The sequence below is a fragment of the Haliotis asinina genome, chromosome 3 (genome assembly GCF_037392515.1).
Source record: "Haliotis asinina isolate JCU_RB_2024 chromosome 3, JCU_Hal_asi_v2, whole genome shotgun sequence".
Classification (NCBI taxonomy): domain Eukaryota; kingdom Metazoa; phylum Mollusca; class Gastropoda; order Lepetellida; family Haliotidae; genus Haliotis; species Haliotis asinina.
Window position 1 is genome coordinate 31,586,519 of NC_090282.1, and position 15,128 is coordinate 31,601,646.

General features: G+C 38.2%; 1 protein-coding gene across 2 annotated transcripts in view; it reads right to left on the reverse strand.

The window, feature by feature from the left end:
• LOC137277801 (C-myc promoter-binding protein-like) overlaps window positions 1–15,128 on the reverse strand; it is a 76,201-nt gene that overhangs the window by 17,618 nt on the left and 43,455 nt on the right. For both annotated transcript variants that reach the window (XM_067809737.1, XM_067809736.1), the window contains exons 10-21: window positions 14,818–14,873; window positions 13,472–13,616; window positions 12,859–12,952; window positions 11,824–11,905; window positions 11,619–11,661; window positions 10,130–10,270; window positions 8,832–8,973; window positions 8,264–8,409; window positions 7,866–7,921; window positions 7,505–7,567; window positions 532–673; window positions 201–241 (exon numbers count right to left, since the gene is read on the reverse strand). In XM_067809737.1, coding sequence (XP_067665838.1) covers window positions 201–241; window positions 532–673; window positions 7,505–7,567; window positions 7,866–7,921; window positions 8,264–8,409; window positions 8,832–8,973; window positions 10,130–10,270; window positions 11,619–11,661; window positions 11,824–11,905; window positions 12,859–12,952; window positions 13,472–13,616; window positions 14,818–14,873 — 1,151 coding nt within the window. The remainder of the gene's footprint in view (window positions 1–200; window positions 242–531; window positions 674–7,504; window positions 7,568–7,865; window positions 7,922–8,263; window positions 8,410–8,831; window positions 8,974–10,129; window positions 10,271–11,618; window positions 11,662–11,823; window positions 11,906–12,858; window positions 12,953–13,471; window positions 13,617–14,817; window positions 14,874–15,128) is intronic.

Sequence of the window (15,128 nt, forward strand, 5' to 3'; positions counted from 1 at the left end):
GTGCAAAATCTTTCCAGATGATCAACTTAAATAGACACTGCAGTGAATAAAAGTGCTAACAAAGGTGTTTCCTGTGAAATGGACATAGCTTTAAAAATAAAATAACGTCATACTGAGACCACACCACTGAGGCCTGTTCAATGTACAGTAGCAGGTGTGAAGCCAATTTCCTAAATTGTACAAGTTGCAATTACACTTACTTTGCCCATCTGTGAGGATTAGTGATATGCTGCTGTGCGATCTGAAAGTAACAAGTAGATTCAATACAGGTATTATCACTGACAACGGTTAGCTATAAGCTTCATAAGGAACCTTGACTTGCCTTGAATACAGTTTGAATCCATAAACTTATTTTCTTTTGGCCAAACTGCTAGAGCAGAAGTTGCCTCTGTTATTAGAGAAAAAAAATATCACTCAGCAAAATGAGACCCCCTAGGACCATAAATGCTCGCTTTAAAATAATCAAAGGAAAGTCGTGAAAGATATTTTTCTGGAGTTTATGTGCATTGAGAGAATTCTCAAATTGCTAACCTTCTGAGCTGATCGAATCTCCTGCTTGGTTCTGCGTGCCAAGGGGCTGTTGGGACAGAGAGATTGTTTGCCTGGCAGCGACAGAGTCGATGGCTTCTTGGTGAGGAACAGTTCAGGCTTCAGTGATGGGAAGCCATTATAACTGCAACAGAGAAAAGTCATATCTTCAATATCTGGTTGCTAATACATTATAACATATAAACACATAAATATAAACAAGACCTTCTTGGGAAACATGGTGGTTCATATGAAATATCTCAAAGTGGGGCAAAAGTGCAAAAATTTCCAACTTTTATTGGGCATTTCCTACAAATGCTACACCAGAAAAGTAGAAATCTTGTTCATTCATAAGTTTGGTGAAAAAGGAAAGTGAAGGTTGGTGGATTGGGTAGGAAACAATCCCAAGGACAGCTGTTTCACTGTCATAATGACTCTATGAAGTTTCTCTCAAAGTGTGCGGCTGTCCTAACATAAATGTTATTGTCTTTCAAGAAAACTGTTCCAACCAAAAAGTATGTTGGACAAAACAGTAAAGGACACATGGTTTGGACATATAGAAAAGGTACACGGAGGAAACTGAAGTTGGGGAAAGATTATGATGACTGAATTTTACAGTACAATGGTCCTCACAAAATAACTACATAACTGTTACAACATAATGACACAATCAAACATCTCTCTCTCTTTCTTAACACAAGTATCTTATTTCACATTTCTATTTCTGCATTGTTTATAACATGGCACACAACTTCAGATACAACAATGAAATGTTGCTCTGTGCAATAAACATGAAGTTATTACCCACAAATTTGTATGGTTCATTATTGACTCACTAACACATTATTTATACCAAAGATAATACTGAACGCCATTCTACTTGACATTGATCTATCATCACTTAACCATTTCACAGACCTGTAAGAAGCTCATTACAATGCTTTTGGTTTAACAAACCCAAACACTTCTAAATGTTTAAACCATTACAGAACCACTCCTGATCTAAATTTTATTCCTCAATCAAAACACATAAAGCTATGTTCTCTGAAGAAATAACTTGTGCTCTGTTGATAAACAAAGTATGCCCAACATGACTGCAGTGGTTGGTGGAAGATAAACAATGCACTAGCATCTTGGAGCACACTGTACAGATGTGCAATGTGCAGAGAGCACCTGCACTCTTCCTGGCCCCGGCCCAACAGATACTCTTAACAGAGATCCATGTGGTAGAGTGGTGTAGGGAGCTGCACATTGCTGGCTCAAGTTCAACACTCAATCTGTGTGCATGACACCTTCATTACCCTCCCACTATCATCTCTGTCCACCGTGTGCAAGCGGCCATAACAAGAATCTGAAATATTTAACCTTCATCCCAAAATAAAACTTCCTTTACCTAATTCGCAGAAAAAATATATATCAAGGAAAGTCAGTTGGTTACAATATCAGCTCCTTGCATGGTTGTAGGCCACTGAACGCATATTGGAACAGTGACTGATGGTAGCAGCAGTATGGAAACCAGATGAAAAGGGTATCACTGTGAGGAGCTTTTAACAGTCTTCAGCAGGTGCTACTTACGGGGCAGCATGTGGCAGAGTCATGTAGGGAGCATCTCTTTTGGCCCATGCTCTATACACATGCTGCAGCAAGTCTGGGTGAAATATCAGTGTAGTCACATTACCCATCACTATACTGCTTACACTTGTCATCAGATTATAAAGCATTCCTGCGATAGATGCACTAGCAAATTTAAGGCTGTTTGACATTCAGCAGATCATGGGTTGCAGCCACATTTACCTCCTGTCTTGATAATGCTCACACTAGCAGATTCTTTTCTCTAGTTTACTGACTGACTGAGTCTGGCTTTATGCCGCTTTTGAAATATTCCAGTAACCTCATGGTGGGGAAAACCAGAAATGTCAGTCCTTTACAGCTCCATATATGTATTAGTCGTTACATTTTTTCATGAATGAAGACAACAGCTCTTGTCATGTCACAAAGACACATTTCCATATACATGCACAGCTAAACACAATTCCGATAATGAGTGAGTGAGTTACTTTAGTTTTACGTCGCACTCAGCAACATTCAAGCTATATGGCAGCAGTCTGTAAATAATTAAGACTGGACCAGACAATCCGGTGATCAACAGCATGAGCATTGATCTGCGCTATTGCGATGACGTGTCAACAAGTCAGTGAACCTGACCAACCAATCATGTTAGTCGCCTCTTCTGACAAGCAATGTCGCTGTTTATGGACAGCATGGTTGCTGAAGGACTATATTTCCCCGGACCTTCACAAGTCCAATTCTGATAATGCTTACATTACTTGTTTTTAATTCTAAATACTGTTAATACACACAATTTTACCACCGTGTTGTCTACACAAAATGTATATTTGCATAATTATGTTAGAACCTGGAATAAGTCGATAATCATTCTGATATAGGTGTTGACTTATAACTTCTCTTGATTTGCTATAGATGTAATGAATTGTATTTCTCTGTATCCAGTCTCTACATCTGTGCCTACCTTTGTAACTACCCACCTCAGCAATAGGAATATTCAGTGCACTAGAACCCATATATTTATACAACTGACATATATATAAATAACTATGCAATGCCTTGTTAAAAGAACCCATCCAAATAGATTTACCCAATACCTAATCCATACTGATTCTCTCCAATGAATTCTTGCAATACTTATCAATCGAAATGGTTCCATCCTGACTGAATTAATTACAGGGAAGCATTTCAGTTAGTACCGCGGAGAGCACCGTCTCGCGAACAAGAGACGATAGGCTATCACACGTACACGTTACGTCTCGGACTGCTTATATAGATCTCATATCAACATAATAAACATTAATTACATACAGCCTATCCTATCAGACATAAAGTCAAAGCTGCGAATAATATCCAAATGAAAAAAATTTCTTCTCGTGCAATCCATTACTGGGCAATACAGCATTAAAATAGACAGCACTGTCATAAAATGATTCCTGATTGCATTGTGCCCAAGAGCTTTGCCACCACTCAACAGAAGACTTTAATATTTGTTATCACACACAAATGTTATTTATGTGGAAACTAAATCAGGAATCAGATCCAAAAGAGGCTGCAAGAAAAGCAGAGAGAAGGATGTCTGCTATGGCCAAGTAAACATCAAAGCACAAAAAGCTCCCCTGAGGGACTTAAATTACCCAGACCTATTTCAGCTGCAGCTACATTCAACAGGAAATTGATAAATCAATTTATGACATGGTCCCCCTCAATAATCCTATTACACCAGTCAAATGTCAGAATTGATTATGGAGAACCTTGATTACGGTGAGCTTATGACTTGTGATGGACTCGTTATCTCTGTCCTGAAATAACAAGGCATTCTGCTATGCCAACACTTGCCCCACTGAGAACATACAACTACATCCTTGCCAGCTTTGTTGCAGATTCATCCCCTTTTGCTGAGGCAATTAAGAAAATGAGTTAGAGATGCTATCAGAGTCTAAATAGACCACAGACCGATGGAATGAACATGATTTTCAATTTGTGAGTCATTTTGTAACATTTTTTCCTTCGCTTCCTAAGCTGATGAGTTTCAGCAAAGTTGCCCAATGCCCATAACTTCAAGACGTCTACATTAATTACCCTGACTTTAAATCCACAGACTATTTCAGAGGCAAGTGTTCAAACCTGGCAGGTATCACGCAAGAGCCACATAGCCACTGAGTGGTTTACAATTTTCATGTCTTTGTTCATCAAAGCAACCACTGTTGCTGCTATATAATATTCTAAAATGGTGAGGAAACAGTTGTCCAGAGCTCCAGATAAGCTTTTAGCCTTGTGGGTATGCTACCCCTACTTGTGAGACAAAGAGGGTATTTCAAGTTCCAAGTGGGTATATATAGTTTTAGATAACCACCATCTTTTCAAAATCTGGGGTTTTATTTCAGGTAAGTATAACAGGTGCAACACTGTTTTATACAATAATGGAATAAGACCAAATCCACCTGACAATGAAGAATTAAAGCTAATGCAGCTGTATCCATGTGTGTTGTATACATCTGTATTGGTGTTAAACAAGATAGTGTACCAAGATGGCTATTAGGTGATACAATCTTCACTCAAACAGATTTTTTTTGTTTTTTCATGAGTCCTTAAGCATTTGAGCATCTGGAAACTTTAAGTTCCAGTAGCTGGAATTGATACCATATGCAACATGATAAGGATGCATTGGGTAAATATGCATTGTTATTTTGACATAGCATGAACACATACATTTAGTGATTTTTGCATATGCTGGTATTTATTTTCCTTGGGTATTTCAACTTTTCTGTTGCTATTTTTTGCAAATATGCAGCTTATCTAGAGCTCCGAGTTGTCAATTATCAAAGGCACAAGAAAAATGGATTATACAAGTTTGAATGAATGTTATTTAGCATCAACACAGGTTTAGTCATGGTCTGTTTGAACTGCATTATTTGCCATTCCCACCAGCCTTTTCTGCAATGCCGAAGCCCTTTATGAAGCAAGTCTAGATATCCCACAGTTCTAAATCTCAGATCCAACTGAATCGCCTTTCTCATTTTAATGGAGTTATTTTCTTCTGTGAAACAAATATACATATTCAGAGACCGTGTGCCAATCTAGGCTTCTAGGGGCAACCGTTTCTTGACAAAAGTTTCATCTACACACGTCGCAAACCTATTGATCCGCTGAGCTATAGCAGTCAAGCCCAAATAATCTACTTACAACAAAGTTACACCTTTAACCAAGGATGGTCACATCAGATTCAATCAAAAGTTGAATCATGTCCATACTTAAATGCCCAGTATACTGTTTAGACTTCTGAAACTTGGAGCCTCCCTAACAAAACTCCACAAAGGGGGAGTCAGCCAGATTAAACATCACAAGACAAAACATATCAGAGCAGGTCAGCCTTGTAAAAGAAGAATGACTGGGGTGTGAAGATCCCAGTTTGTCCATTTCTTGGTTGTTCAGCAGCAAGTACTAGACCTGCATCACCAGCAGATTCACCAATGTTCGATGGACGTCTACAACCTGACGCCCCAGTGTCACAATAGTTTGACACGTCACACATTTGCCGTCCATAAATTCTACAATTGCTAATAATTTCAATGCCGATAATAAGAAATGTTAAACCTGAAAAGTGTGTTTAATTTTTATTTGATGTGTCCTGTGAATTTATAGTATGTCAGACAAACATCTGAAACTTACAGGACCCAATGTCGTGTTACTCTGAAACACCATCCGAGAACACTACATCACTTTGAGTGTTCATCCCCTACTAACCTTGATAGAACTTGAGTGATGATGAAAATTGTGTTCAATCCTAACCACTCAGTTTTAAGTGTAAAAAATGTGTCATGATGGTAGACAACACAATGCCATTTAGAATGCAGTCAAATGCAACATATGTTTGGGATTACACTTTCTCAATAAAGTACAGGTTCCACTTGTTATATTAGGTTGGATCTAATCTGGGACGAATCTGTGCTGCCACAAAAGTAATGATATATTACACACAATGAGTTGCTGAGCCATCTGTATCCACAAGAATGAAGATGCAGTCCTGAAAATGTTAGGTGAACCAGAAGAGTGGGTGAATATAGTTTTAGACTTCATGGCAGGGAAACCAGAAGTGTACTTCGCACTTTATACCCATGTGGGGAATCACACCGAGGTTGCTTGACGAATGAATGCTTTAACCATTAGTTTCACATGACTGCAGACTTTAGTACAGTACTCAGAATACAAATGCAGAGGCCAGTACACAGTCAAGTCTCATTAATACAACCTCCGTTTATCCGACAATTGGCTTTATCCGATACTTTTGCTGGTAATAAATTGCGTAACCATAACTTAGTCTCATTTATTTATTCTGACATCCTCATTAATCCAATAGTTTGCTGTGCAATGGATGTCAGATTAATGAGACTTGACTGTACTTACTAATACACAGCATCTAGAAAACTAAAGAGCACATATCCACATGATTTGCGAAATTCTGAATTTCTCTGCTGAGTTTGCTGCTAGAATAATCAATTTTGAGGTTCATTACTGTTGCAATGTCTGCAATTACTGGCCTTAGCTTTGATTTCTTTTCCTCTAGTTACATCACCATATACACCATGTTCAAATACATGCATCAAAAGAAAAGGGTGCAAAAATCAACATCTGGCTAGAAGGCAGTTTTTGGAACAGACTGAAAGGCCCATACTTTGCTTTTGTCTCTAATTCATCAGATAAGCTGGCCAACCACCTCCATCAAAAGCTCAAAATCCAAACATACCCTATCTAAATATGCGAAAGTCCATATGATTTCTTTTCTTTCAACTCCAGTTTTGAAATAAGAGCGAAAAAACACTCTACTAACACTTGAACCAGTACTCTCAGTTTCCTGAAGGTCAGACAAAGCCTTTCAATGACTCCTGGTGAACAAATTGTTCAGATTTATCTTTCATCTGTTTCAAACAAACATGCAAGGAAATGAAAAGTTCATACATATTTGTGAAATTGTTTCTAAAAAAACCCCAAAATACACATCAAGGACACCAAGCATAGCATGCATGTACAGTTCAATCACATTCACATAATATACCATGAGGTGTGTTGGTCAAGTTTTTCAGAATCAAATCTAATGTAGAAAGAAGGTTTTGTTTGTGACCCTTATATGTTTAGTGCTAATTTAAAGGGTGGATTTGGAACCTTTAACAAAATTCATGATAACATATGCTGTTGATTAGGTGTTTGAGCAAGTGAATGAGTGAGAGAAAGCAAGTGAGTGTGCTTTAATCAGTAGACATGAGAACTGCAAAGCACAAAAAAAGCCTGAGTTAAATAGCTTGGTGTCGGCTGAATGTAGGAGGTAGTGATGCAGGCCAGTGACCAATTTGGAGAAACCCACTGATATGCTGTTGACAAATGTTAAAATACACTGCAGCACAAGACCTACCTGTACTTGACCCCTTCAGGTAATCCAACAGGCTCTGGGGGCATGATGAACACTGTACGTTCACTGAAACACAACAAATAACAGGTTTCATACCATGTAACATCAGTCACAGCACAGACAGTTTATCTAAGTAATTACTTCTGCACTGTCAAATACGAAAACATGTCAGCATTCAATTACAAATAATTTTATGTTTTTTAATCTTAACATAAATTTTCACTTCATAATTTAGAAATTCCAAATACATGTCTTCACGAAATATATCTCTAAAGCTGGAATTATCATAACATTCAACAAGAAACCTGGAGATGTATGAGCTAAAGATTAGAAATGGCCAATGGTAACACAACCACACTGTTACCTTGTATGAGAACTTTCAATTTCTATCAGCTTTGGATCACCACTGGTCTCGACAACCTGCAGTACAGAAATGAATCAGGATTAACTCACCTTTTCACAGCTGTACAAACAATGTAATGCTGGAAATTTCAAACAGATGCAAGTCATGATTAAACTGAGAATTTCAACAGATTTCATGAGCATTGGAAGAGGCTGACAGGATGTGGGAAATCTGGATTACAATGAAGAATCCTGAGATGACTAAGAAAGACAACTCTGAGGGGGGAATTCTCAAGTATCCCAATCCTATTCTGTGAACCAATTCAGAGCTGAAGACACAAATCCATTTGGTGTTCCCTTTGGATTCCCATCATCCAAACTTCAAAATCCTATCAGAGATGTAAATCATAATAAATTCACCTTCTCAGCACATTCATCAAAGAAAGTAAGGCTAGCATCTTTGTCAGATACGAAGGATCTCTCCTCAATGAATCGGAAGAACATCTGTGTTTTCATCATCTGATGGAAGAACTTGGCATAGGCTTTGTCTCTACTCTTCTGGAAGTCTGAAACAGAGTTCAAGTTTAGAAACAACACAATAAATTTCTGCATGAACCTACAAACACTTTATGCTAATTCTTAATCTTATTTATAATGGAACACATCTAGATGGGCTTACTACTGTTAATATCTTGACTGATTTTGATGCCTAAGCTAAGACAAAAGTAGACTGTCATGAGACATGGCGTTTGTAACAGAAGTACATACAAGGTGAAACAGTACAGCAGTCTGCAGTAGGTAGGATGGGACAGTAACTCACAGACCAAAACTTCTGAATATCCTTAGTATCTGACGGTCGGAAGGATGATTGTCTAGATGTCACAATGAGCGTAACACACAAACATAATAAATTCCATTCTGTTTAACAATGAACAGTGTGGCACCAGCTGGCTGCAGAAAGTTGGTGTTGACAGCACCACATACTCACTCTGCATGTCAAAGAGGCAGGATGCGTCGGTGGCTGAGAGGGTGGGCTTGTTGAGGATAGGGTTGAGGTAGTTCTTATAGTCCTTGAGCAAACATGCCATGAACCGCAGAAAGGCTTCCTGTATTTGTAGCTCCATCTGCATCTACAATCACATATACAGATGTTGTACACAAGAACATTATGGAAAAACTGACTACATTTAGCTGAAAGTAACAAACTATTGAAAATTTTAAGACTCTAAAGTGTGATGGCAGCAGAAATACAAAATAAAGCACTGATGTAAAAACAGACAGGATACTATGCACTATGCATGGCATCTGAGATGAGATCAGACAAATCTTATCTAATGTCAGAGGCCCAAGTAATCATAGTCCCATTCAACAAAAAGATATTAGTGATAAGATCACAGGGCTTAGATTATTTTGGTGAATGGGCCAAGTAAGTGATGAAAGCTTAGAGATGCATCCGTAATGTTAAGGCTATTCACCGCAAAACAAGCAGGTAGCAGCCTACATTCACACTAAATGTAAATTAAATGTAAATTACACAATCAAACAGTGGTCATATCACTGTTATTCAAACATACACAAAGACATTATTTAGCACAATCAGCAATGTTTAATTGTAAGTTTTAACAAGAGGTGGCATCCTTGTCGATTTACAGTGTTCAACATTTTCCTTTCCCAAGCAAACAAAAAATGCCAGACAAAATTTTATTTGGACATATGATAGATGATGAGGACTGCTAGTTTTTCAAACTGGCTAGACACCTAGGCCTAGAGTTTCAAAGCACTCTTAGTGCTAAGATAGTCCTAAGTTAATGTTAATGTATGGGACCTACGACTATCTTAGCGATAAGAGAGCTTCGAATATCTAGGCCCTGATCTCTTTTTTCTGAGGTTTTCCCTATCAGATATGTTCAGTCAAGAATCCTGATCAGATATTCACATCCCAAACATTTCCCAATGATCACAAGTTATATCATACAGATTTTGTACAACTTGACATTTAACCCAAACCAACTCGTAATGTGAGTGAGTGAGTTTAGTTTTACGCCGTACTCAGCAATATTCCAGCTATATGGCAGCGGTCTGTAAATAATCGAGTCTGGACCAGACAATCCAGTGATCAACAACATGAGCATTGATCGGCGCAATTGGGAACCGATGACATGTGTCAACAAAGTCAGCGAGCCTGATAACCCGATCCCGTTAGTCGCCTTTCATGGCAAGCATGAATTGCTGAAGGTCTATTCTACCCCGGGACATTCACGGGTCAATCATAATGTAAATGTGTACCTCTTTCTTTTTCCACTTAAAGTCATGATCGATTGGAGCCATTTCCAGAGACACCTCATCAGTGGTATGAGCCTGGTCAGGGTGCAGCGTGATCACATCAAATAAGTTGTGGAGCGTCTCCAACAGGACACGAGCTGCTTTCTGAAATAGGAGGAAATAGCAGGTAGTAAAGTGCGGTAAGACAGACACAAATCTTACTTCATGTGTCTACAAGAATGTCATATTCCTGTAAACAATATTTATTGTCACTGTGAAAAACATACTAACATATAGCAGCATGAATGCGCCAATGCCATTTAGCAGCTTCTTCCTTACAAAATGTGATATCCTGATGATAACTTGAACCAACATATGTGATCTTGTTCACCAGTGTGCTGATGTACAAAGCAAACTTAGCTCTGTGAAAGTCATAAGTCACTGTTAAAATATAGAAGGTACAATCACCTTAATCAGTCGATCAGCTGATGTCACCATGGCATCAGGAAACATTTTGACACAAGTCGATTTGATGCATAATGTTTTTTCTAGATTTAGTAGAAACATTTGACTAGATAAATGTGTTATCACATGTCTTGGGAAACACAGGGTTTTATCAGTTCCCCGTAAGGCTGCATTCCCTATTTCCCTCGACACAATGTCCTAACTTATATTATAATATTTCGTAAGGCCATCATTTTTTTTGATAACTTGCATTACAGGCCTTTTTCAAATGAAATGCGTCAGAGGCAGAAAAAAAAACATGTAATGCAAGTCAAGTGACATCTCGGCTTTTGGCACATAAGACTTCATGCTTAATATGTCTAATGCCAAAATATTTGTATTAAGCATTATTGTCACAGGTCATAACCTGGCACTTGCATACTCTTAGTTCCATAATTTATATATAGGTGGTGATTGTTTAATAAACACATTCAGAATAGAATGATTTTACACAAAAATTTCATCTAAATCTTCAATTTTTGTTTCTGACTCGGTATCCATTGCTGTAATAAGATTGGCTGCCTTTGGTCATGTGCATGATTTTGACCAAACACAATCCTGAGTGTACTGAAAAAGCGTCATTAGAAACAAATATTTATCTCATAAACTCCTTCTTACAACAGCAAAAATACTCTTGGCAATGTTGCAGTGTATCACTGATGTTCAGAACTTTCAAACAAGTCATCAAGGTTAAATGTGTATCAAGATCAAAACCTGTCAGATTCCCATTGTATTTTGTACCTACCTGTGAATATTTCCAAAATTGCAAACAAATATGCAGCTGTTTATGCCGTTTACCTCTATCACACACTTGTAGGGTCAGCGGGTCAATAATGCAGTATATTAAAAAAGGGTGGCCTAATGAAACACAAGTCAATTTTGAAGAACAAGTGAGATCTGCAGAATATACTATACCAGTAGTATGTCTTTATAAGATTTATAACACCCTTTGAAAACTACAAACATCAGGATACATCAGAACAGGTCATCTTCAGGTCGTGAACCTCACCTTAGGAAGCAGTTTGTAGTTCAAGTTCTTTTTGTCCTCTGGCCTGCAAAATCAAAGCGTAGGATTAGTGTATGCTCTTATCAATTCATTAAGCAGGACAACCATGAGGTTTCAAACAAGCTCCAACAATAGTGTTCTGATAGTACCTTAATTCTTACAGGATCTATAACACATGAATTTTTTTCAATAACAGCCATTCACTCACATCCATATTCTGTTGGTGTCAAGGTCAACGCAGATGACATCAGGTGGGGGATCGTAGAGGTCAAAGTACCGAGAATCTATTCCTGTAGTACACAAACACAATGAATAACATGCTTATTATGATGAAATATAGTATATAGAAGATAAAGTCCTTGTAATTCCATTTTCATTAAATAAGGTAATGGTTCGGTATCAAACGAGCAAAAGCCTATTTGATACTAAATCTTTGACAAGTTTAACAACAATGATATTTCATGGAAGTGAGTTTAGTATTCTGTTAATTATTCTCCAAAATAAATTGATAGAAACTGTGGTGAAATTGCCTACAGTGTGATGACTCTCAGATTTTGCGAGACAAGCAAGGTCTAGTACCATTGCCACAGCGGTATTTGCAGCATGACGTCATAATTGTTCAGTGTTATGACGTCATACGTCTAGTGGTATTACACTAGAGTAAATTTGCCATAACAACATTATAAAGCAGTACCTTCCACAGTGAGCAATAAAGACATTTATTTCATTGTTTGTTGTTTAACACTATTGTGTCCAGCTTTTTGACAGAGTGATCAGCAAAGTATGTCATTGTATCCCAAATGCATAGATTGATGCTCATGATGTTGATCAATGAATCACTGGACGTCTGGTCCACACTTGACTTTTAACAGACTGCCGCCATATAGCTCAAATACTGCTGGGTACAGCACAAAACTAAACTCACTCATTCACACTCACTATACATGCATGAAAGTCAGCTGGTAGTGTGCTGATTGAGTAAAGAACAATCTTGTGTAACCAGGGCACAAGTTTGACTCAAACACCAATTCAGCCATACACAGGACTGTACACACCGCATGCATGTGGGGAATCAAACTAAGGCACTTGACATGAGTAGCACCACACCCTTGAAACAAAAGAAAAGTCAACCCATATAATAGATGAATTTTAGGTCTCATTAGAACACCACAGACCTTGTGTTATGATGACCCTGCACCACTGTTTCAGACAGCCTGGAAGTCAGGTTCCACAAGACACTTACCTACAATGAATGGACAGGGGGCACTAAGCACCTCTGACAGGCCAAGGGGACAGAGTGGGATGTACGGACACTGCCAGTGGAATGGGAAGATCATCTGAAACAAAGCAATAATGTAAACCTTTCCATTGAGAGCATTTCCATCATAAATAGTTAGTTCAAAGGCTGAGTGCTACACATATTTCCCAGATTTGTTTGTTTAATCCTGTGTCATTTACAAGATGAAGAGGTCCTAACAAAGTTGTGAGTAGTACAGATGATGGGACCTCAATCCTGGCAAGGTTAAGGTTGTGCTGATTGTCACATAGCACTAAGATCATGCCATCAGATGGAGATAACACATAAACCTCCCTTTTTCTGTTTAAGCATGCTGCAATCAGGCTCCTTTACTAACCAGAGAGAAATGTATAATTCTTTAAGACTAAACTAATGCACCACTTCTGAATTCTCTAGGTTCGCTACAAACTGGACCTGGGCAAGATGTATATATAATGCAAACAAAGTAAACTTATTTTGTTCAAGGAGGACAAGCGAAAAACTCGGTAAGAATAAGGTAAACACTAATCTAAACTAATTTGAGTATTGAATTTCACAGGCTGAACATATCGTGACTTACAGTTGACACGGCCTCTGCGACGCCCGTGAGGACTGCAGGGCGGAGGGAATGGATGAGGATCTTGTGTTCCAGCAGAATGTATCCCAGGATGCTCATGCAGTTCTCTGGGCCCATGTTCTTCAGCAGCGTGATGAAAGAAGCACCACTGAAAAAAACACAGCAATCATGTCAATGTCCTCTTCAGTCTAAGTAAACTTAGTCTCAGTGTATTTCTTTACACTCCACCACTGAGTCTAACAAAACCTAGTAGAAGGTCGCATCAGGTAACCTTTGAGCGACCAATGATCGTCCAATCAAAAGCGAGACGGTTAAATAGATTTAACCATTTATTTGACCAGCAGTACATACGCTTTGAGGGTTCTGTTGACATGGTTACCATTAGCCAACATTTCCACAAGATGACATCCTTGAATATTGCCAAAAGCAGTATTTTCAGCGACTGTTTACTCACCCTTGTCATGGTTGTAACACCATGTGCATCAACCGAAAGCGAGTGTACGCTAAATAGCATTCGGAATCGTTCGGGTACGAACCTTTTTGAGATAAAAAGTTCAAAAGGTATGTGTGAATGTCCACTTTAGTGATTTGATAAGCCATGTTCTGATTGGTGAATTTCAAGGGTTACCAGACGCAGCTTCCCATAAGGTTTCGTTAGACTCAGTAGTGGAGCGTAACGAAAAGCACTGAGGATAAGTTTACTTAGACTGATGTCCTCTTAGAAGCATTTCATGTCATCATCAAAATCATACATAAGTTATAAACCTGCTTTCTGAGATCAAGCGTAAGCCACAAACTTTGTTAAAATGATAAGGAAGAAACAATTATTCTGCATAACAGTACCTAGCTCATTATACTACCCAGAACCCCATCTTTGTCTTCTGATTGAAAAGTGTGTCCTATATGGTAGGGTCTTATTAAGGACGCTTACAGATTGGTCAAGAGGACATTATGGAGAAAAGTGCTAATAAACACGGTAAAAGTATTAAACCTAAAGTATGAAATCATTATAGCCCTGGATAAATTGAAGGTGTGTACCTATTCAAATACTATCAACCACTCTGTGTTTGCATCAGTATATGATGTCATGACATGCAATAACTTTCAAGTAACACAAACTTTTTTGATTATCTTCACATACTTTAACATGTTTATAGGAACATGGATTCGACATGTATATGTTAGTAGGTCAGGATATTAACTTTCACAATGGTGAACACAGATGGTTTGATTAGGACTGGCACAGCAAATGTTTACGCTCGGTTGAAACTGATTCAGTTTTTGAAATATTACTACCTACTAACCCCTGGTTTATGTGGCTATCAGTTAAACATCTGTCATGTGCTTACCTCTGTGGGAGTGGTGAGTCTTCAGGCATACAGAGTGATAAAGCTTCATGGTTTAACTGGAAGTGAATACAATATTTTAGTACATAGACAATATGAAATATATCAACTATTGACCTCCTCTTTCAATACTGATCATATCTTTTCTACTCTCAGAGTAAATGTTACATGAGAATACTGTACATTTGCTATAAATAGTGACTGACTGTTGTTTAACGCTGCACTCTGCAATATTCTGGCTATAAGGCAGTAAATAATCAAGTCTGAGTCAGACAATCCAGTGATCAACAGCATGGGATACAATGACATATCTC